The sequence below is a fragment of the Accipiter gentilis genome, chromosome 9 (assembly GCF_929443795.1).
Source record: "Accipiter gentilis chromosome 9, bAccGen1.1, whole genome shotgun sequence".
NCBI lineage: Eukaryota > Metazoa > Chordata > Aves > Accipitriformes > Accipitridae > Astur > Astur gentilis.
In genome coordinates, this window is record NC_064888.1 from 44392776 (window position 1) to 44416839 (window position 24064).

At 36.0% G+C, this 24064-nt stretch overlaps 1 protein-coding gene across 1 annotated transcript in view; it reads left to right on the forward strand.

Moving 5' to 3' along the window:
- CFAP46 (cilia and flagella associated protein 46) overlaps nucleotides 1-24064 on the forward strand; it is a 91463-nt gene that overhangs the window by 40881 nt on the left and 26518 nt on the right. Inside the window, exons 23-40 of the mRNA XM_049811264.1 lie at nucleotides 536-667; nucleotides 2739-2904; nucleotides 6699-6783; nucleotides 6891-7029; nucleotides 7568-7751; nucleotides 8152-8311; nucleotides 8942-8986; nucleotides 11264-11454; nucleotides 13455-13580; nucleotides 13965-14132; nucleotides 14511-14659; nucleotides 16129-16227; nucleotides 16489-16618; nucleotides 18101-18247; nucleotides 19658-19858; nucleotides 20834-20940; nucleotides 21744-21926; nucleotides 22739-22874. Of these exons, the coding sequence (XP_049667221.1) occupies nucleotides 536-667; nucleotides 2739-2904; nucleotides 6699-6783; nucleotides 6891-7029; nucleotides 7568-7751; nucleotides 8152-8311; nucleotides 8942-8986; nucleotides 11264-11454; nucleotides 13455-13580; nucleotides 13965-14132; nucleotides 14511-14659; nucleotides 16129-16227; nucleotides 16489-16618; nucleotides 18101-18247; nucleotides 19658-19858; nucleotides 20834-20940; nucleotides 21744-21926; nucleotides 22739-22874 (2548 nt within the window). The remainder of the gene's footprint in view (nucleotides 1-535; nucleotides 668-2738; nucleotides 2905-6698; nucleotides 6784-6890; nucleotides 7030-7567; nucleotides 7752-8151; nucleotides 8312-8941; nucleotides 8987-11263; nucleotides 11455-13454; nucleotides 13581-13964; nucleotides 14133-14510; nucleotides 14660-16128; nucleotides 16228-16488; nucleotides 16619-18100; nucleotides 18248-19657; nucleotides 19859-20833; nucleotides 20941-21743; nucleotides 21927-22738; nucleotides 22875-24064) is intronic.

A 24064-nucleotide genomic window follows, 5' to 3' on the forward strand; every position in this document is an offset into this window, starting at 1 on the left:
ACTGATTAACTGCTGGGACTGAAATATACATTCTTTTCTTTTAAATGTAGTGGAATATGATCCAAATCAATTTCTCCAGAGCCCTGTGCATACTTTACCAGACATAAGTAAGACCAATTCCAAAAGAAAGTATCAAAAACTGTATAATTTTCCCTATTTCTGTTTTTAATTGCTTGCCGTGTAAGTTTGACTTTGCACTAATGTTTTGTTTGATATATACAACAGTGAATAACGGGGAGAAAAAACCCAAATCTATTTTCTCCTCTTGCTAAATGTATATAATAATTTTTTAAATCTGATTTCACAGTTATTTTCATTAGAGCTGTGAAAAAGACATTTTATTTCTGATATCTTTTCACAAGATGTTCAGTTTTTCAAATATTTCCTGATTTTAAAAGAAAAGTCAGTAGAAGCATTTGTAACTTCCAAGGCTAGGGACATCTATTTAGTAACAACTTGAAAACATCATTAATAAGAACTGGTATGTTCTTAGACTGTAAGACTAGCACTTCTTGAATTATTTGCCTTTATTCAGGCCTGGTAACAGACTGAGACAAGAAATGTTAAGCACTACTGCCTGTATACAAGGAAAGAGTATAATGGAAAATTTGTCTGGAAGAAAACATTTGCGTGTGGCAGCATCACAAGCCTTTGTTCAGAGTGCCAGGTATGTTTTATTTTGAGAGAAGACTAATATAAAACAGATGTAAAATTTGATTTACAGATTCAGGGATCAACGTATTCTCTCCCAAGACTGATAAAAATCAAAATAGTTGTAAGTTGAAATACTTAACAAGGGATTTGACATATTTTTTTACACTTTAGTAAATTTATCAAGTACCTTCCACATAGCTGTCATAGGTTCATAGGAAAATCTGGTTGGAAGGGACCTCAGAAGGGCTCTAGTCCAAACTTCTGCTCAAAGCAGGGCCAGCCCAGGGCTTTATCCAGTCTTGTCTTGAAAACCTCCAGGAATGGAGACTGCACAACCTCTGTGAGTAACCTGCTCCACTGTGACTGTACTCATGGGGGATAAGGTGCTGCTTATATCCACTCTGAACCTTTCTTATATCAACTTAACACCTGTTCTTGCTTGTCCTGCCATCCTCTATGAAGAGCCTGGCTGCTGCTTCTCAACAACTTTTTTAGGTTATTAAGAAACTTCTCCTTGTTAGATCCCCCAAAGCCAACCCTTCCCCACGCTGAACTTAGCCCTATATTCTCAGCCTCTCTTCTCAAGGCAAGTGTTCCAGTCCCTGGATCATCTTGGTTGCCCTCCACTGAGCTTGTTGCAGTTTGTCTGTGTCTGGTTTGTGTTGGGTGGCCTAGAACTGGATACAGTAGTCTAGATGTAGTCTAAAGAGTGCTGACTAGAGGGTGATAATCAGTTCCCTCAATCTGTTGTCTGTTCCTATTAATACAGCCCAGGATGCTGTTGGCTGTTGTTGCCAGAGCACACTGCTGGCTTGTTTTCAGCTTGTTGTCCACCAAGACCCTCACGTCCTTTTCAGCAGAGCTACTCCTCAGCCAGTCAGTCCTCAGCCTCTACTGTTGCAGAGCATCATATTAACATTGTGAACTGTATGTCATGAACCCAAAGTGGAAAGATTGCTTTAAATAATGAATAGGCAGGAGAATGTGGTACATGGATGATGTGTGACTTTGGTATGAATTCTTTGCTATTTGGAAGAAATAAATTAATGAGCAAAAGTAGGCTATTAGAACTCTTAGAAGATGAACATGTGATGGCTGATGTGAGGCTGTTAACATTGTAATACTTTATTCCTTCCATTGATCATTAAAAAGAGAGTGATGAATGAAGTTAGACTAGCCAGCATAACAGAACAGGTGATGTCATGTTGTGGATGAATCTGTATTTTTTTAAATTTGCATGTTATGGCAAGCACTTTTTCAGGAAGGACTGAGCATACATATATAGTTCAACACATTCCAAACAGGAGACAAAAAGTGATGAGCAAAAACTAGGCCTTAGTAAGTCCAGTGTTAAGATATAAGGTGTGTGACCATATGGACTCTAAAAGTCATGAGACTATGGGAGAAAATGACAAAGATTGCCAGATTCAGAAACTACTTTTTTGAAAATAGTAAAACGATTCAATGGGTGATTGTTTAATACCAATCTGTAATTTTTAGCTAAATTCTAAAGCTTTTGCTCACTCATATGAGTAATGTGTTATATCACAATCTGGAGGATTATTGAATTTTAGTAATTCAAAGTAACATTTGCATGGAACATGCTCAAAACAATTTGAATGCAGCTAGAGGCATTTGGGGTGTATTCTTGTGTTACAGTGGTACTGTACTATGCAAAATCCATAGCATTTTAATAATTGTTTTATTCTAGTTTTTAATGTTTTTAGAATGAGAAATTAACATAATAGGGAGTCAAAAAAGTAGATTATTCCAATGAGAGCATGTTGAGTAGATATCTGCTATCTTTTTAATGAAGGCTCTTGAGCTAAGATGATACAGAAATACAGTAAAATTGTCAATATGGTACTTGTTTATTGCTACTCCTGCGGAATGTGTGAACGTGTTTTGTATATAGAAATGGAAAATACCTTTTGTATGAAGTTCATATGCTGACCCCTCATTGCTGAAATTATATATGGTGGTGCCTAGATCAGGTAAACCTGGATGTTTGTAGAAGTAAAATCCTTTATTTTGGCTAGAGCGTGATTGTTTTCCTTCATTAAGCTGTACTTCACTTTCTTCAGGTACGCAGGTGAAGCTGGCAATTATTCCCTTGTAATGTTTGCAGCTAAACATTTTTGGAATACATGTTTACCTTTGCTATGTTCTCCACATGACAGAGAGCATTTTAAAGAACCTACTGAAACAATTCTTAAGAGTATAATTAAAGCAGAATCTAAAAATAAACAGGTAAGAATACCTAATAGGTATTTTTAAATGTGCTGGTGTTTAGTGATGATGAAAACTTTGGTTTGCTCTGAAGCTTTGGGTGCATACTTCAAGATACCTTTCCTAAGAAGGGAAAGTGACTTATTTGTCATAAACACATATACGGTTTCTTACCTGCATTCACATAGCATGCATACACACATACAGGGAATCACATACTCTTTTCTTCCATTTGCTTGTTCTTCTGGTTTTAGACAGTTGTCAAACTTGCAACAGTTTTCTTCAAAATAATTTGCTGTCTGAAGGGCTGTAGTGTTTCACTTTGTGAAGCTTACAAAAGGGAATGTTTAGAAAATACTCAACAGAAAATCCAGAAAAAAAATCAATCACTTCCATAAAGGATGATAATAGATCTTAAAACAAAAACTCAGGGAAAAAAAAAGAAATTAAGTTAAGGTTCCCCACACCTGCAGATTCAAATTTCTCTTCTAACTGCAAAAAGGAATTTTTACTTTGCATATCTTCAGTTTTTTAACAGACTTATAATTCAAACTGTGCTGGGAGTCAGTGATAAAATTAAATACTTGTTGATTATGAACAGCATGTGTAAAGTGAAGAAGTCATCCCTTTGAAACAATATCTAGGTGATGTGTATCATATAACGCATCTCACCGTATGAAATTTCTTCTGCACAGTGAAACATCCTTACTCATTTACAACTTTTCTTACTTCAGAATTCCCTGGAGCTGATCCATTTCTCTTTCTAGATTCTATTTACATGTCATTGAAGCTGATGTGAGTTTTCCCGTACATTTCCGTGGGCACAATTTCAGTTAGAGTTTGAAGGCTTTATTAATAACTCTTGCATTCAAGCTCAGTGGTACCAATGTGAGTCTGCATCTCAGATCACTAAGCATTGTAGAACAAGAATAGAAAACTTAATTTTGATTTCTCCTCTAGCCATGTATAAATCCCAAATAATCAGAGGTGGTGACTAGTCTACTTGATTCTGGGTGCGTAGGAGACAGAACTGATGAGTACACTGTATACTTGGAAGCACAGTGAAGGTTGTGAACTTAATGGAACTTCAACAGTGTTTGGATATATAACAGTAATTGTCCATAGCCACAGTTCTAAAGGTCTAGTTATTTGCAGAGATTATGTATTAAAACCAATAAAAAGGAATATTTCATTATGTATATATAGTTAACTCACTACCAGAGTGTATTTTCAGAGTGAACCCCAATAAGTTATATTAAAAAGCGAGACATTAATGTAGATAATGAAAGTATAGAGTTATACATAGCATAGACTTTTTATGTCCGATAATGTTAGTAATTCTTGTGAGTTAGGCTATATAGTAACTTCTGATATTAGAAAAAAAAATTCCTATAAACAGAGCATTTTGTATTTGATTATTTCCAGAGTTACTGAAATTTCTTTTTTATACTGTAGTAACCGTTGTAAGAGGCAGGAACTGGTCTCCAGTGATTCTTGATCAGGCTAACTCTAGGCAATTTTTAAATGCAGTCACATCTGGAGAAGCATATACCAGAAGGTAACTTTTAGTTTAGTTCAGCAAGACAATGGTTCATTTACTTGAGATATATACCAGCCTGAAAACTGAAAATTGGTTTAAAAAACCCCAACAAACAAACCCAAAGTAAAAGCAAGTACTACTAAAGCTTTACCACTGCTATTACTAGCTTTCTTAAGATTATGGATTGTTTTTTCTCTCAGTTTGCTGTGGTCAGCATTGAAGCTGTCCTTTACCCTCACATTATGTCCATAGAATCATAAAATCATAGAATGGTTTGGGCTGGAAGGGACCTTTAGAGGTGTCTAGTCCAACCCCCCGTGCCATGGGCACGGACACCTTCCACTAGACCAGGTTGCTCAAAGCCTCATCCAACCTGGCCTTGGAACACTTCCAACAATGGGGCATCCACAAACTCTCTGGGCAATCTGTTCCAGTCTTTTACCACCCTCATGGTAAAAAATCCCCTCCTTATGTCCAATCTAAACCTACCCTTTTTCAGCTTAAAACCTTGTCCTGTCACTACAGGCCTTGGTAAAAAGTCTCTCTGTCTTTCTTGTAAGACCCCCTTCTACGTTGAAAGGCCACCATAAGGTCTCCCCAGAGTCTTCTCTTCTCCAGGCTGAACAACCCCAACTCTCTCAGCCTTTCTTCACAGGAGAGGTGCTCCATCCCTCGGACAATTTTTGTGGCCCTCCTCTGGACCTGCTCTAGCAGGTCTGTGTCTTTCTTGTACTGGGGTTCCTAGAGCTGGATGCAGTACTCCAGCTGGGGTCTCACCAGAGCATAGTAGAGAATCCCCTCCCTTGACCTGCTGGTCAGACTTCTTTTGATGCAGTCCGGGATATGATTGGCTTTCTGGGCTGCAAGCACACATTGCCGGGTCATGTTGGTTTTCATCCACCACTTAGGCATCTAAGTCCTTCGCTGCAGGGTTGCTCTCAATTCCCCAGTTTGCACTGGTACTGAGGGTCGCCCCGACCCAGCTGCAGGACCTTGCACTTGGCCTTGTTGAACTTCACAAGGTTTGCATGGGCCCACTCCTCAAGCCTGTCAGGGTCCCTCTGGATGACATCCCTTCCCTCTAGTGAATCAAATGCACCACTCAGCTTGGTGTCAGCAGCAGATTTGATCACTCAATCCCATTGTCTGTGTCACTGATGAAGATATTAAACAGTATTGGTCCCAGTATGGACCCTTGAGGGATGCCACTCATTATCTGTTTCTACTTGTACGTTCAGCCATTGACTGTAATTCTTTGGATGCTGCCATCCAGCCGCTTCCTTATCCATCTAACAGTCCATCCATCAAACTTACATCTCTCTAATTTAGCAGCAAGAGGCTTCTGGGGGACCATATCAAAGGTCTTGCAGAAATCCAGGTAGATGACCTCCATAGCTCTTTCCTTGTCCACTTATGCAGTCACTCCATCGTAGAAGGCCACTAGATTAGTCAGACTTTGTGCCTTCACAGAAGTAAACACTGATTTGACCAAATCTGATAAATCTTTGATGATGCAAATGTAATGATTACCCAAAAGTTGTAACTACAGCTCACATAATTTATCAGCATATTCCGTTATGTATTCAATGGTCAGTATATCAGTAGAACTGTGTATGGATCTATGTGTGAAACGTGATAGTGAATTTATCTTTGAAGTTGCAAAACTGTACTGTAGAGAGGAGGCAAATGGTTTTCGTGTCTCTCACCTTTAAGCGAGAATTGTGATGGTCAGATTTTCACAGGTAAAGCCAGCTAAGCAAAATGGGAAAAGAGACATTAAGTAATGTTTTAAAAATTATCTGAAAATAGTTTTGAAAAAATAAGCTGTTACTCAGTTTTGACCAGAGAGGTTGTGGAGTCTCTGCTTGGAGTACTCAAAAGATGATTGAACAAGGCCCAGAGCAACCTGCTCTATTTCAGCCTGCTTTGAGCAGGGTATAGACTAGAGAGCTCCAGAGGGCCCTGCCAGCCACAACTATTCTGTGATTCTCTGACAGAATACTTCAAGATTTCATGTTGTTATTTAATCAGTGTAACTGATTGAATATTACTGGGTCTGGTTATTGCTGTGTTGGTTTTGTATTAAAGAACTCGTTCTGGAAAATTGGCTGTGGTTTTAATCTCCTGCACAAGTAGCTATTTAAGTAACAAGTTAATAGTTCATATGAACCATATTAATTGGTTTACAAATGAAAAGGAAGCACAGTAATATTTAAAGACATATGTTAACTAAAAGATAAAAATGCACTTTTTTTTTTTTTTTTTGTCTTTTTAGGATAAGAAAGATATGTTGCCTTTACATCAGTGGATTACAAAGGATTTTCAAAGTATTGGGTTTTCAGTTGAATGCTGTCTTCCAGGCATGTTCTTCCTTCTTTTGATCTAGTAATAAATAAAAACAAACAGTATTTTGTAATGTCATTATTCTAATTCCACAGTAAATAAATTATTTGAATATACTTCAAAGGTGCTGAGGAAGATCTGACATTAAGAACCTCCTTATATGTGTTATTATTCCACATACATGCTGATAAAGCTGATTGGGAGACAGCACTAAAAGTCCTGGATGAAGCTATTCAAGTTTTGCCTCAGACAAGACACAGACTGTAAGTTGGTTGACCTATTTTTATTAGAATACGCATCTTGATTCTTGAGAAGTATAAAACTCTGGGTGTTTTTTTATTTTGCATTGGGCAAATATTATGATTACTTTTTGTCAGCCTGTCAGTTCTTATAACAGAAAACACTGTTGTGTCTTTTTGATGAAAAAGACATATGTTGGCAGTGCTTCTTACCATTAATCTGTTCATAATATTTGTAAATCTCCTTTTTTTAAAACTTGTTTATAAGTATTATCTTACTTTTCCAAGAAAATAGTTGCATGAAATGTGGGTATATAGCAGAAACTTTAATTTTCCTAGCTGTAAACCCATTTACGTTAAATGGAAACTGAATTATCTAGGCTACCGTTTACATAGTCTTGTCTGAGTTCAAAGATTTATTCTCTTTTATGTCAGTTTATAAACTTCACAGCTCTGTAAAGTTTATATGAACTGTGTATGAACTAGTATATCTATCCTAGTCACAAAGTTACTTTACAGGTACAGATGCAAGTAATTTGCAGTTTGTTTGGTCTTTTTCTAGCCTGATTTTTAAACATATGGCTACAGCAAAGGCAAGATTGGGATGCAATTTTCTGATGGACATTCAGAAGTTCAGAGATGAAAGTGAAGATTATTTGTCACATATGTGGCGCCGTTTGGTAACAGTCTCCAGAAGTATTGTTGGACAGTTAAGCTGTTTTCAAAATGCAGTCATTGCTTTACAGGTTTGTCAGTTTTTACTATATGTTCAAATGCTGATAGAATGATGCTTCTCAAGTGATAGTGGGATTGCAAGTTCCGTGAAGTACATAACTGAACTGGTGGGAAGGCTAGATACTTGACCATTATAACTTTGAAATTGCTCTTAAGTTGGAAAACTGTGTATGGTTGCATCTTGGTATCCAGTAAAAGTTCAGTTGAGGCCTGCCAAAGAAAAATGTCTAAAAGTAGCCAATTTCAAGAAGTTTTGGTAAAGCAAAGAATTAACTGGTAGAGTTTTCCATTACATTCTGTTTAGCTTAACTCTGATTATGTGATGGCAATAAAACTGCTCACTGTCAATTTTTTTTTTTGCTTCTGTTAAGACTATATGGAACTTTACGTCTTCCATTATTACTTTTATAGAAACAAGAAAATGAATGGCAGAAAGTTGATTATCTGCTGGAATTTGCTGAATGGTTATATTGTAAACAGTTTCCCCTCAATGATGTCATTAAACCTCTGGACTGGGCAGTAGATCTCTTGCTATATAGAAAAATTTCCATGCAATCCTCACAAGCAGAAGGTAACTAAAAGGTGTATATCCTTCGGAGGAATTTCTCAGCAGCAAATGCAAGGGACATTTTAATTTACAACTTAGTTACCACAAAGAATGGCACCAGCTTGACTGTATTTTCTTCAATATTCACTGTCATTTGATCAATGCTAGCTTAAATATATCTGTGAATTCTGTGTCATGCCATGGAGACCTACCCTCAGTCTTTTGGTGTAGTAAGACACAGCTCCTATCTGACAGAGGGGTTGCTGAGTTGTGAGAGGCTACCAGAAGGCAGTGCTAGGCAGTTTGTTTCAAATGCATCCTCATGGAGGGCCAGATGTAACTGTAGGAAATGGTTTCTGTGCTAAAATTTGGGTAGCTATGTCCATTGCTCTTTCCTTGGCTTTATCTAGTATTTCAGGATTGATTTTTCAAAAATTACTTTCAAAGAGATGTACGTCTTCAAGTACTTATGTAACTGTAAAAATTCTTTGGTCCTTTTACTTTGTGTCCACTTGCAGTGGTGTGGACTCAGTGAACTATTTTGATAGCATACCCCATTATTTAATTGGGGAAAAAAGTATCTGATTTCTGGAAAAATACTGTACTGTGTGGCATTAATCAACATCTGCTCTGCTTTTACTTTTGCGTGGACAGATGAGACAGATCAGACAAGTACTTCTGGTGTTTGCATTGAAAAAGGTAAATGTTCAGTGTCTCTAGTATCACATTTGATTAAAGTCACAGTAGCAATATTCTGTCCATACTTTTCTGTTAGTGGTTTTGTTGGTTTTTTTTACAGCCCTATGGTAATTTAAAGTTTGTACTTTTTCTTTAATGATCTTCCCACCCTGTTTCACATGGTTGCTTATGGTTACTGGACTTCTTACACTGCCTATGTTTCAAGAAATTTTTTACAAAACTTTTAATGGAAACTGAAATAATATAATAAGAAAAATTAGAATCAAATATAAAGCAGCCCAGGTTGGAAGGGACCTCAAAAGATCATCTGGTCCAACCTTTTGTGGAAAAGGGAGCCTAGATGAGATCTAGCACCCTGTCCAGCTGTGTCTTGAAAACCTCCAATGACACTGTTCCACTGATAGAATGTTCTCACTGTAAAAAATTTTTTTCTTATATCAAGATGAAACCTTTCCCGGTGCAACTCCTACCTGTTGCCCCTTGTCCACTCTGTGTGGCTTCTTGTGAAGAGAGAGCCTTTGTTGTCTTTGTAGCTCCCCTTTAAGTACTGGAAAACTGTGATGAGGTCCCCCTGAGCCTTCTGTTCTCCACAGTGGAAAGACCTTAACTCTGTAAGATTTTCTTCATAGGGCAGGTTTTCCAGCCCTTTGATCATCTTTGTGGCCCTACTTTGAAACCTCTCTGGTCTGTCTGCATCTTTTTTGAACTGTGGGGACCAGAACTGGACACAATACACCAGCTGCAGCCTTACAAGCACTGAGTACAGTGGGTGAGATGGTCACATCCCTATCTCTGCTAGTAATGCCCTGCCAATGCAGCCCACGATCTGAATTGTCTTCCTTGCTGTAACAGCAGACTGCTGACTCAGGTTCAGCTTGTTGTCCACCAGGATCCAGGTTCTTTTCAGCAAGGCTGGTGCCCAGCTACACAGATCCTAATCTGTACTGGGCTCTTTGGTTTTGTTGTCCCAGGTGCAGGACCTTCCGCTTGTCTTTGATAAACTTCATATAGTTCTTTCTAGCCCACTTTTCCAGCCTGTCCTGGTCTCTCTGTAAAGAAGGCTTTCCCTTCTGACGTGTCCACCTCACCACCCAGTTTGGTGTCATCAACAAATTTGGTGAGGGTGCTTTCAGTCCCATCATCCAGATCATTTATGAAGATGTTGAACAGCATGGGTAACAATTCGTAGGGGACCCCACTTGTGACAAACTGGCAGCCTGAGCAAAAACCATTGATTACCACCATTTGAGTGCAGCCTGTTAGCCAATTTCCTACCCATCTCACAGACCACCTACCCATCTGTATCTTACCATCTGTATCTTTTATTATGAAATGATAAAATTAATCTGTTGAACTGTCCCTTTCCCTAAATTTGTACTGTGTTAGTCATGCTCAGAATTCACTTGATTTGCCTGTTACTTTAATAACTTCATCTGTGACGATCATTGGATTATGTGATGTTACATTACTGCACTCTGCTTTGTGTTGTAGAGCATCAATTTGATGTTGAAAGAGAACTGTGTCTTTCTAGTACTTCACTTTAACCTGAAAATCTGCTGAATTACTTGATTTTGAGCTGAATTTCAAGCAGAGTTGGAGTTTCTGTAAAATGACAGTGTTTACTGACAAATTACTAGAATTACACAGCACAAAAGAGCGGATTGAGTAGCAGAGTGTCTTCTCTAGTGCCACCAAGGGCCATTAAGATATCTTGTTACAGACACAGGGATGAGCTTGAGCTATGTTCTATACTTAGCTGACATTGACCTGTCTGTAATCGGATTATTGCCCATTTCTGTTTTGGAAACGAGTGTTGGTCAAATATACTTCTTGCCGGCTAGGCTACCGGTAGTTAGGACATGGTCTTTGGTCACCAGAAACCACTATGTCAGGATCAAGAGGATTCTTTATTTGCCTGCAACACTACTTAAGTGGCTGAAATAAATAAGGTAGACTGTCTTTCCCGCAGATTTATTTTCAAGAAGACATAGTTAAAGTGTGCTTGCAGTGCATTTCATTTCTTTGTCAGGCTTACATAATTTAATATACATAATTGTTACATTATTCATGGAAAATATAGTACAAGTAGCATTGCATCACCATAAGAACATCATCTTCAGTAGATGGATTTCCATTTTTCTGTTTTTTTCTATAAACATTTTCATTTTCAATTCAGAAATTTTACCTTATGAATACATTTTTAAAATACTGTCACTGCAAGCATGTTGTTTGTTTTTTTAACAGAAAAAAATACTATACTAAAATTTTCGCCTACAGAAAATTTGAAGATAGCCATTGGAGCAAATGATACCATGCCTCAAATTAATTTGGAAGATTTGAGTAATATTAGACAATTGGAAGCTTTGTTTAGAGCACAGACGTTAATGGCTTTAATTTCTGGTCATAGTTCTCCTTTTCATCAGCAACACTGTTTGATGGCATATGCTTGTATCATCCGTATCTGGCAGGTGAGGTGAGATTTGATTCGATTCAATTCAATTCGATTCTAATATGGCCAGTGTATTTCAAGTTATGTTGTGTAATTATGGTGTCAGCTATTCATTTGATGTTTTAACTACGTCTTTAGAATTTCCAATTTTATGGTATAGTTAGTATATTTTCTCAGGTTTAAGGATTAAGCATGAAAATTGTTTATCTCGGGAAAATAGAGAAGAGACATTAAGGATAAAAGCAGTGGCCCATAGTTTCTCTGGAGTATGTTCAAATGTTTTGTGCAAAAGGTTTTAAAATTTTGTGGGTTTAATTTGTTAAAGAATCTTAGTAGTGGCAGAATACATGCTGAAGACATTGCTGACAGTTCTGAGGAACAGTATTACAGATGGACCTTCACTTAGGTTGAATCAAAAGAGCTGTCATTTGACTGCAAGGAACTGCGTGACATAGTTAAATTAAATTCAGATGTTGATTCATTTGTTATGTTTTGAGAAAAAGTATAGACAGGCAGTGGTCACCAATTATTATTCTCTAATTACTTTTTTCATTGTTACAGCATTTCAAATAAAAAAATCTATTTCATTTCTCATTGATATGAATGCCTAATTTAAATGGCTGTTGAGAATCATAGCAAAAATCATAGGAAAACAATTATACATGAAATATGAGTAAATCTTTGAAGGCACTAAATCTATACTTGATAATAGTAATGCCAGAAATCATTATAGAAACAATCTTAGTGCTATGGATGGGATATGTCAACTAGATTGATAAACTATAGCTTGTGCATAATTTTATTCCAATTAGCTGTAAAAGCCTGCAATTTGTTATTCCTGTGGTAATTGTGATCAAGTTTTCATTGTGAAATCAGTTTAGACTCTAACATTTGATGGAAGACAGGAATTTGAAAAATAAAAATTGAATATTGATATTTTCAGATTTACATAAGCATAATTTTTAATATCCTGAACTTGATTGTCTGAGCTTCTTACTAGAGAAAAAACTATCTGAAAGGAGTATTACTGTTTGAATAAACTATTAAAAATTAAAAAAATTAAGAGTTAATGCAGCTGTCAGTGTCAGCTGTAGGACAATGGAAGTAATTCTAAGAACTCATATGTACAGGTGAACAGTACTGTGAGAAAAAACAATAACCATGTGGCATTAAAGGAATGAAAGTACTACAGGACAGCTTAACCTTGTTTTGGAGTACAAAGCAAAGCAGACTTGACTGCAGTTTCCATTTCTAAAGCAGGCTCTCAAGTGTTAGGACTCCATAAATAACTCAGTAGAAGATATTAAGATGTTCTCTGAAAACCTGACTAATCCAAGGCAAATCAGCTGCCTCTGTTTAAAATTTTCACAAGTTGTACAGCATCCAAGATTATTTTTTTTCATATTTTGTATTCTAGTCTTGATCCCTCCAGCAAAATATATTAATCTTCTCAAATTAATGTGGGGTTTTTTTATTTTAGGGAGGATCAGAAGCTGTGCTATTGCATGCACAGAGAAATTTTCAATGGATGCTTTTATATGCTTAAATATTTAGAAATTTTTTATATATAACATTCATTAGTAGCCTTATAGAAAACTAAACCAGAAGGAGAACAGAGTGGCTCTTTGCAATCTTCCAGATTACTTCGATATGAAATTCATCCCTTGTAGAAGATAAAGCAATCTACACCAGCAGTTTAAAAAAAGAATTGAATTTGCAACTATATAGGTTAAAAAAGTAGCAGTAGTATTTATCATAGGAATGATGTCATCTTTTGACAGTTCAGCTGCTTAATTGCACTGTAATGATCATCCTAAATGCTTGTACAAATAATGCAAGCATCTAGGAGTCTTTGAAACTTTAGTTTTCTGGAGAAAGCTCTTACGCAAAACATAACATGGTATGTGACAGTTGTTAATAGCTGTAGGTAGTGACTTACAGTGAATAATAATTATTACTAGAAATTGACATTATTATTGAAAATTGAAAATAATTAACTGTAATTATTTTATTATCTAGGTATCATTGTCAGCATCAGGACCTATTACAAAAGTATTATCAAAGTCTTCACAACTTACAGCTCCTCAGAAGGTACAGTTAATAATTGCTTCTAAAAATGAGAAGGACAGACAGAAAAAGAAACAAGTAAGAACCCCTTTCCTGTGGAATTAAAACAATCATCTCTGTCTAAGAGATGTTCCTCTGGGCTCATTTGTTAAATAGTTCAGATGCTTTCCTGTAAAGCCTTTCATAACCTGTGAAGAATTTCTCTGTGAGTCTGTATGATCATACCTTCACTCTTGATTGCATCGACATAACAGGTCGTAAATTTACAGATACTTTTTTTTGTTGCATTGGTCAAAATACTGCTGTTTTGTAAAACCCACAGTCCAGAGGTCAAAAAAAGAAAAAGACAAAACTTCAAAAGGATATTAAGCAGATATGGGGGGGTTTTAAATGTTAGCTGAATATTTAGTACTACCAAGAATATTAATTTGGCCTCATAAATGTCCTTATTTTTTATTATAGGTTGAAGTTTCTGTTGTGAAAGAGAAACCTAAAGGGAAAGGATCAGTTGATACCTTACCAGCAAATGTAGAAGAATGGGCTTATTATGACTGTCCCAAAGAAATCAGAGATACTTTTAAACAGAAAACAAATAGTTGTGGTATTAACTGGGATAATTTCCCCAAACCTGTAAGTATATTCCTCAAAACTCTAGAGCATTTATTATTTAGGGAACAAAATCAGTAACAGAGAACTATGTGGTATTTTAGTTTTTCTGTCTGTGTGATAAAGAGTATATTCAAACAGCTGTCAGAAATACTTCCTTGTCATAGTGTTCATTAATACTTCAAAAAGGGTGAGTCTGTCCTCTGCATTCTGAAATGAACTTAACTTACAGAATAAATTTATTGGCTTTCTGTGTACTTAGCTGCTTTTTCAGCTTGAAAGTTTGGGGGTTTGGGTTTTTTTTGGTAAAGTTTTGAACTGAAGATGTAATCATTAATTTAAAATTTATTCTGTACAAAATGATGTTTATACTGACTGAATTAAAAAACCAATTTTTTTCAGACTTGCACTTTGTATTTTATGGACCTTTTATCTAAAGAACTACAGAAAATTTTTTGCCCCCACTTGATTCTTCCCATCTTTCAGCTAGCTGAAGTTATTGCTAATGAAATTGTGGAATGTAGAAGTCTGTCTGATCTCTACCATCTTCGGTTTGTATCCTTCATTTATTTTAAATAGAAGAGAAACTGAATGGAGTGGACCATCCATTAATATTTCACTAAATAGTAACAAGGCTTTAAGTGACTTATTGTTTTATATTTGTAATATTTTTTATTTCTTTTCATTCCTTTTTTTTATACATTTTAATAGAATTTTGATGAATTGGTTTGCTTGTGGAATTAAAGCCACTAAGTTTATCTGGTACTAAACATAATCTCCACAAGGAAAGGTGTACAAGATTATGAGCTCAAGCCACTTTCATGTGAATAATTTTTGAAATGCCTTATTGTCACCTCACTGAAAAAAAGCAAAGTCCAAAAAAAATGTCAATAAAAGTGTTATCTTTTAAATATTCAAAAGGCAGATGCCCATCTTGCATCAAAAATATATTGTCTTTAGCTTAAGAACCCAAATAAGTATCCCAAATAAGTGCATTCTCTTTTATAGAGATTTGCCTTTGTAACCAAAATTCTGTTATTTTTATGGATGATTAACCCTAAAAGTTTTGGTTCAAAAATATTTAATATTCACGCAATGACAAATTATTGCTGTTTTAGTTAAAACATTTCATCATGCTTTTTTGAAATGTGTTGCATAATGTTTGCTTAATAATTAAGTTATAAGCAATAATTGTTTGCTTAGTTCCCGATAGTTTGTGAAATACCACATAATGTGTTTTTAAAATGCCTGAAACTGATCCCACGTAACAGATAAATACTCATTTCTACAAATGTATGTGTGTTTATCTGGATTGCCAACTGATTACTAGTTACTGTCTTACCAGACTAAAAGTGATTTACTAATAGGAAATTAATTTGCAGCCAAGCCTTGCCAGGCAAATTTTTTGTTGACTCCTCAAGATTTGTTTTTATTTCATGGTATTTTATTTATATCTATGACCCGATATTTATATATGATCAGATAGGTGTACATGAATATATTACTCATTATTCAATACAGAAAAGTAGGTTAGGGCATACATATGTATGGGGCTTTTTGCATGCTGTAGTGAGACCATATTATAAATATTTTTGTACTTTTACCACATCATTTTTGCCACTAAATTGGAGAGATATGGGTTTAATGGATGGACTGGGGATATCGGTGGATGCCCCATCATTGAAAGTGTTCAAGGTGGGTTGGACAGGGCTTAGAACAACATGCTCTAGTGGAAGATGCTCCTGCCCATGGCTGGGGGGTTGGACTAGATGATCTTCAAAATGTGCCTTCCAACCCAAACCATTCTATTATTCTATGACCTCTGTCAATGGGTAATTTCAACTGCTGCATTTCCTCCTTTTTTTATTTAAAATTTTTGTAATTGCCAATATTAATCAAGACATAAGAAGGTAGGATTGACAAGTGTGGAATGTATGCTTTTTATATATAATGTGTTTATATGAAGCAACACATGAAAGATTCTGATTGTTTCTTAAACAGTTTTTCTTTTTATTCTTAGAATTGCCCTGATATGTTCAGACCTAAAACTGAGTCAGGCATCTTTGTATCATGAGAAAGCTGCTGGAGAAGCATACATTAGTGAATTAGAACAAGCAATGTATGTATTTTCACTACAGAGGCTGTATTTAGTTGGGGTATTTTCCCTACAGTTGATGTGTTGTTGGGGGAAAAAAAAGTATTAAAAACCATGATCTCTTAACACAAATTTTGTGTATTAGCTGTGCCCTAAAATTCTGTGCATAATTGTTTGATCTATCCACAGAGTGAGTGTATGGTGAAGATGCCTAACACACTAACACTTCATTATGAAATACTTTAAAAATATACTTGAATTTACTTTTTCTTTCTTGTCATTTAGGTGTAGGCAAGAGATTGCACTGAAAAAAGGAAAAGTAGTACATACTAAGACAGAAGAAAGAAAAACTTTTTTTGAAAATGCTCAGCTGAATTGTAGTAGGGTTGAGAATATCCCTACTTCAAGTGAAAAGGTTTTCATTTCTATTCCAGTTTCTTTAATAAATTACTCTTCACTTTTTATTTTAATATACTTGTGTCGTGGTTTAACCCTAGCCAGCAACTAAGCACCATGCAGCTGCTCATTCTCCCCCCCACCCCCCAGTGTGGTGGTGGAGAGAATTGGAAAAAAGAAGTAAAACTCATGGGTTGAGATAAGAACAGATTAATAGAGCAGAAAAGAAGAAACTAATAATGATAATAATAACAATAATAAAATGACAATAATAATAATAATAAAAGGATTGGAATATACAGTTAGTTCCTGAGCAGCGATCCCCCCCAGGCCAACTCCTCCCAGTTTATATACTGGTCATGACATGACATAGTATGGAATATGCCTTTGGCCAGTTTGGGTCAGCTGTCCCGGCTGTGTCCCCTCCCAACTTCTTGTGCCCCTCCAGCCTTCTTGCTGGCTGGGCATGAGAAGCTGAAAAATCCTTGACTTTAGACTAAACACTACTTAGCAACAACTGAAAACACCAGTGTGTTACCAACATTATTCTCATACTGAACCCAAAACACAGCACTATACCAGCTACTAGGAAGACAATTAACTTTATCCCAGCCAAAAGCAGGACAACTTGCTAGTTTGTTTTTAAATAATTTTATACTTGAGAAATACATGAAGATAAAAAATCATTAAAAATGCATACTACTTAAATTATACTGGCAGGCATCAGCTGAATGTGAGCTGGGTTTGCCTGGCATGTTATGTGGAACAACAAAAACAGAATCTGTATTCGTACAAAGTAAAACTACTTCTCTACAAATGGAATTTGGCACTAATGCAAATTGGTGGAAAAGACTGAGAAGCAAAAAAAGACATTATGCTCTTGATCTGTTTTCTCTTCTTCCTCTCTCTATTATATCACTAAATACTGTTTTGCTCCCTCTTATACATTGTTTTAAAGGCATGCAAATATTTCAGTTCTGTCTTTTCTATCTCTTCTTTAGGAAAGTAATTGCCTTACTGATATTCTTAAAGCTTACCTCTAGTTTCTTCTTTATTATGGCAGTTCTGTCCTTGTTTTCATCATGTCATTTTACTCTCTTTGTATATTTTTCCATTCTTCTACATGTAAAATATATTTTTATAATTGCTAATCCCTCTCAAGTCATCTCTTTTAGCTCTTGCAAAGTTTTTTCTCTTTGATTGTTTTAGTTATTACCAAGAATCCGCTTATTCACGACAGTAGCAGATGTGAAGTAGTTAATCTGTTCTAAAATTAATTTTAATAGTATATACTTATGAGTTGAATGGCTTTTGAGCATTATAAAATCCAAATCTCACAGTGAACCTGTTTTTCCTGTAGTATAACATTGAATTTTGAAGTTAGAAAGTAGAGCTGGACTGTGGCATGTATCAAGAATTGAATATGTTAGTTAATAACAATTTTATTCTATCTAGTTTAGTTTTGAAATTTATGAAAGTGTAATATATTGTTATTTTTCAGGTTTTTGAGTTAAATGCAGTAACACGAAAAGGACTGAGTGCACTTTCTTTCCCTTACTTGTGGATAGAAAAAGCTGAAGTACTAATTCAGCTAGGCTTGTACCAACCAGCAAGACTTCTCCTTTCAGAGGCCCATGCTGCAACTCAGGTACATCAGAAATAAAATAGAAAAAGAAACATGAATAAAACATGCAGGGAAAATGTTCATTTTGATGCAGTTGTTTCTCATAATGGTAATCAAATTGCAAAACCAAACCTTCCCCCCACCCCGCCCCAAACCTATGTCATTTGAGGTTCAACACATATAAGACATACATTTAAAAATATGGCACGTGTGTCCAACTTTATGGGAATTGTCTGAAGATCTATTTCAACTTGTGAAGTAATGTCAGCATCTCTGTCTGCTTTGCAGTGACCTTAGAAGATGTACGTATATCCAAACCTTGTTTGTTAAAATAGTTTAGGGACATTCAAGATTTGCTCATAAGAGAGAGACAGCATTTAGCTCCATCCTTTCAACATTTTGATCATTTGAAAGTCTACTTACATCATTTTGAATTTCATTATGGTTTTAGTGCTAACTGTGTTTTGATAAACAGCTACTGACACTGAAATTATGATTTAGAATTCTGGCAGATCTGAAATAAGCATCCATATGTTCTATCAAACAACTTCACATCATCTCATTATTATGAAGAGTTTACATTAAAGATACTCTTCCTAAATCTACCATTCTCCATTATAGCTCTCTTCTTGGTTATACGGGTTACTGAAACATAATTATTGCAATAAATCCTTTACTTTTAAAAAAATGTAATTGTTATGCTATTATTCCACATAATAACTTTTCTTACGTAAGTAATAACTGCCTATGTATGTATGTAGGCATGTATAGCATGAGTCATGAATACTTTTAATTAATAATATATGAATAATATATTTATTTACAATATATGTCTCTTATTAAAGCATGAATTTAGTATTGTAGATAGAGAAAAGTTCAAAAGACATTAGGGACAACAATAATTTTAATGATATAATTTCTTACTAGTATCCTGTATGTCTGCATGCTAGTATACTATCTATACTGTATACTATATGTGTCTCTTGTATACTGCTAGTGTATAGTTTATAACTAGCATCGAGTAGCATTGTAAATTTACTGGCACTCTAGTGTGTCTAGTTCCCAGTTCACTAAAAAATTTTTCCTCATCACGTTTCTTCATCGGATACTGACAAATGATAGCAGATATATACGTACTAAATAATAGCAGAAAAATAGCTTATTTGACTTGTGGGGTATAAGATATGGGAATATAAAGAAATATAAAGTATATTTGAAGATTTGAAGTTCTTGATATGAAGTAGACACTTTATGGTTTTGGAAAAAACAAAGTAGTATAAGGAGTGACTAAGAAATTCTACAGATAATTTGGGAAGTACCATTTGCTTCTTATTTCTGTGCCTATTCATAAGTTTAATCTAAAATATGAATAGAAATAAATATGAATAGGAGTAGTGGATCTTTTGTATATAGGTCACATATCTCTCTTTCTAGGAATTGAGGGCCCTGTATGATGTGTCAAGGTGCTTGTACTTATTTGCTGTATTGGCTAACCTGGAAAGAAACCATGGACAAGCTAAAGCGTTCCTTGAGAAAGCACAGCTTCTAGGAGGAAATGAACAGTTTTGGTACAACAGCACTCTTAGTCTAATAGATGCAATCCTAGAGGAAGAGGGGGAAGGAAAATGGAGCATGGTAAGGAAGTTTTTTGGTTTTGGTGGTTGGGTTTTTTTGCAGAAGTGGTGCCTCTCAGTGAAGAGAATTGTTACAGCCTTTACATTTCAATAAAAGCAAAAATAGATGTTAAATTCAGTTGTTTTCTCTGTTGTGCATTCAACAAACTTTAATTACAGATTCCAAACAGATGCAGGCCAGTAGGAATGAGATTTTTACCCACAGAAGTTTAGGATGTTCTTACGATAAACTGTATATCCTTCAATTGAAATAAGAGCAATTGTAATCTAGTACGTGTAGACTAGTGGCAAAACTGTAATAGTGTAACGTTTACTTGTGAATTAATATGCTAGTCAGTTTAAGTAAGGATGCAGGAATCTGTCCTGAAGAGGATGCCTGTGAAATATAAGAATCAAATGACTATTTAGGTTAGAGGTCAACTGGTCTAACCCCAGGCAAATCAGGGGAAATTTTGAAGTGAAATCTGACCTTTTTGTTGAATCAAATTGTTCTGGGCCATATATGGCCACTTTTCAAATGCCTCCAGAATGTAGATTCCACAACCTTTCTGGGCCTTTGTTATCTGCACACACCCTCTGCGCCGCAACCCCCCCCACCCCAGACCAAAAAAAAAAGAAAAAAAAAAGTTATTATGAAGGCGGCCAAACACTGGAACATCTGTTTAGAATTCCCCTTTTTCCAGGTTGGGTCTGTTGCCCCTCATTCGTTTGCTGTGTGTCTCTAAGATAAGTCTGTCTCCAACTTCTCTCCATGTGTTTATGTGCTCCATTGACTTATCAAATCAAAATATCTAAATATGATCATAACTCATGCTCTCTAGACTTACATACAGTTGTCAAGAATCAGTCATCTTGGGGACTATTAGGGAAAGATACTTAACATGTTCTGCACAAAATTTAAGCTTTCTAAATGAATGTTTAATATTATACACAGACATTTAAAATAGAATTATGAAATTTCTGATGTTACCTGCAGGCTTGTGAGATACTGGAACACACTGTAAATGTGCTCAGATCTACTTTACTGAAGAGACCTAACAGACAGTCAGAGTTGGGCTTTATAATTGCATCCCTTGAAGCCAGGTAACTGTCTTTTCATTAAAATATGCCCAGCCTCTACTATGCAGCTACATTGCAAATATATGGTGATTTTTACCATTCATCTTTTTTTTAGTATGGTGCATTGTGTGGATGCTCAAATATTTTTCTTCTAAGTAGTTTATGTTTATTCTTTTTTAAAAAATTTAAATTTCCTTTCCAATTTCTTCATTCTTGTATGTACCACTACTACCTGTTAAGTTAGTAAGCTTGTAAACTATTGTGCATAGTTTGTGGTGTAGGTTGCCCAAAGGAGCAAGATACATTTGCCTATGCAGTGATATCTGAGCACAGATATTAACACAACGCTGTTGTAGTCTCCAGTACTGACCTACTTCTCACCATGATCCAAGAAGTCTTTTTATGGTGAAACTAAATAATGATTCTGGTTACATTGAAATCTAAGCACAGAGCTTAAAATGTGTTGGTAAAAGGAGAGAAGTATATAACATTTATACTTTCTTCTCTTTCCAGAAATGTGAAACTTTTGGATTAGAAAGGGAAGACTAATAGTCTTCTAAGTTCAACTATATTTACAAGACTGAGTAGGCCTAAGCAGTTTGAATAATTAGATACGTGCAACAAGTGACACCTCAATTCTAATCTGAAAACACAATATTTTGATTTTTTTTCAGGACCTACTATAATTAGTAGACCACAGATTTAAAGAATGAAGTGGCTTTTTCTAGATTTCTTATAATTTAAAGGAGAGCAGAGAGAAATAGGTCAGTTTTCAAACACAGCCTGTACTTTCTGACTGCTATCTTGTACTTAATTTTTATCCCTAGGAAAACACTTATTCAGATACATTTTACCCAAGATTGTATGACAATTAATGCTGAGTCTTGTCAGTTGCCACATATGCTACAGGAATCTTACAATAAATTAGTTCAAATTGAGAAGGACTTCTTTCATTATGGGCATAAAAACTGCAGTGCTGAGATACTGCTAGAATGTGCAAATATTCACAGGTAAGATTATACATCTGATGAAAAATTTTATGTATGTTTAACTAGACCATGAAGTGTACTGCTTACATTTCTGTAGTCTAATTAAAGATGGAAAAGAGCAGATAATATTGTCAGGTTTTATATCTTGGTGTTACACATCTATTTGCATTCTTGGTGTGTTCTGTATTCAGAAAGGTACAGTAGAATCAAAAATTCTTTTCACTGAAGGCAGAGTTAATCTTACATGGTACTACTGATTTTTGTACTGGTTTTGAGGTCAAAACAAAGCATCAAGGTCTCTAAGTCAGCTTTTTGTCTTCCCATTTGTAAAGGCATTTTGGCAGCCACGGCAGTCATTCTCAAGTATTTATAGGCTTTTACAATTCTTTCTGTTGAAATGGTTCTCTAGAAATTGCTGTAATAACAAAAGGGTAAAACACAGTATGCCTTGACTCCCAGCTGTTTCCAAGATGTCCCTTTAAAACAACTGAGGTTTGTTTTGTACCTGGCTATTCTGCCATTTTGTTCCTGGTGAATACATACTTTAGAATATTATCTGCCTTTCTTGTCTTTGTGTCTTGGCATCTTCTTGCACTGCAGCAGTACAGTTCCAAGAATAAGACCTTGAAAAAATAATGTGTGAAAATTCACTTTTCCTATTTGAACATTTAGAAAACACATGTACAAAATTAATCTATCAATTAATCTAGTTAATCTATGAACCTAATTTATTAATGTAATTATTTTATTATATATGTTCAGTAGTGTTGATACCATAAAAATAAACACTTTCTTACATTAGTTCCTTTGGTTTTTATGTTGTTTTTTTTCAGGATGATTGCCAAGCAGGAAAGAAACGAGGAAGAAAAACGTAGTCACTATCTGAATGCTTATAACTTAGCTCAGAGAGCAGTATCCAAAACAGAGGAAGTGTTTCATAATGTTTGTAGCTTATTTGCAGTTAATGAGGTATGGAGATATTTTTTTTTCTACTCATGGAAAAGAAATCTGATTTAGTTGTACTATTCACTCATTCTTGCATGATTCCTGGCAGCCCCAAATGAGATTATCTTCCTGTAATGATAGGCATTGCTTGAATATAGAAGGAAACATCGCATGTCAAAAGAATTTACAGTCTAAAAAGGAAAGAAAAGAAGCAGAAATGAGAGGATTTGTTTGGTCTCTGTCAATTTTATTTCATTCTAAAATTTATCTAATAGCTACAAAAGAAAAAGTCTAAACGTGGGGATATTTTGGATTCTCTAAATACCTCACGGGTTTAAAATTCTCCACATTAAAGTGTTTATTTCTCAGAAGAAAAAAAAAGTTACACAGAACATTATAGTATCATAGAATGGTTTGGGTTGGAAGGGACCTTAAAGATCATCTTGTTCCAACCCCCCTGCCATGGGCAGGGACACCTTCCACTAGACCAGGTTGCTCCAAGCCCCATCCAACCTGGCCTTGAACACTTCCAGGGATGGGGCTGCCACAACTTCTGTGGGCAACCTGCTCCAGTGCCTCACCACCCTCACAGTGAAGAACTTCCTCACATCTAATCTAAATCTGCCCTCTTGCAGTTTAAAACCATTACCCCTTGTCCCATCACTACATGCCCTTGTAAAAAGTCCCTTCCCAGCTTTCCTGCAGGTCCCCTTTCAGTACTGGCAGGCTGCTATAAGGTCTCCCCGGAGCCTTTTCTTCTCCAGGCTGAACAACCCCAACTCTCTCAGCCTGACTTTGTGGGAGAGGTGCTCCAGCCCTCTGATCATCTTGGTGGCCCTCCTCTGGACTCGCTCCAACAGGTCCATGTCCTTCTTATGTTGGGGGCCCAGAGCTGAACACAGTACTGCAGGTGGGGTCTCACCAGAGCGGTGTAGAGGGGGAGAATCACCTCCCTCAATCTGCTGGTCATGCTTCTTCGTTTGCAGCCCACGGTACAGTTGGCTTTCTGGGCTGAAAACGCACATTGCCGGGTCATATTGAGCTTCTTGTCAACCAACACCCCCAAGTCTTTATCCGCAGAGCTGCTCTCAATCCATTCTCTGCCCAGCCTGTATTTGTGCTTGGGATTGGCCCGACCCAGGTGCAGGACCTTGCACTTGGCCTTGTTGAACTTCATGAGGTTCACACAGGCCCACCTCTCAAGCCTGTCAAGG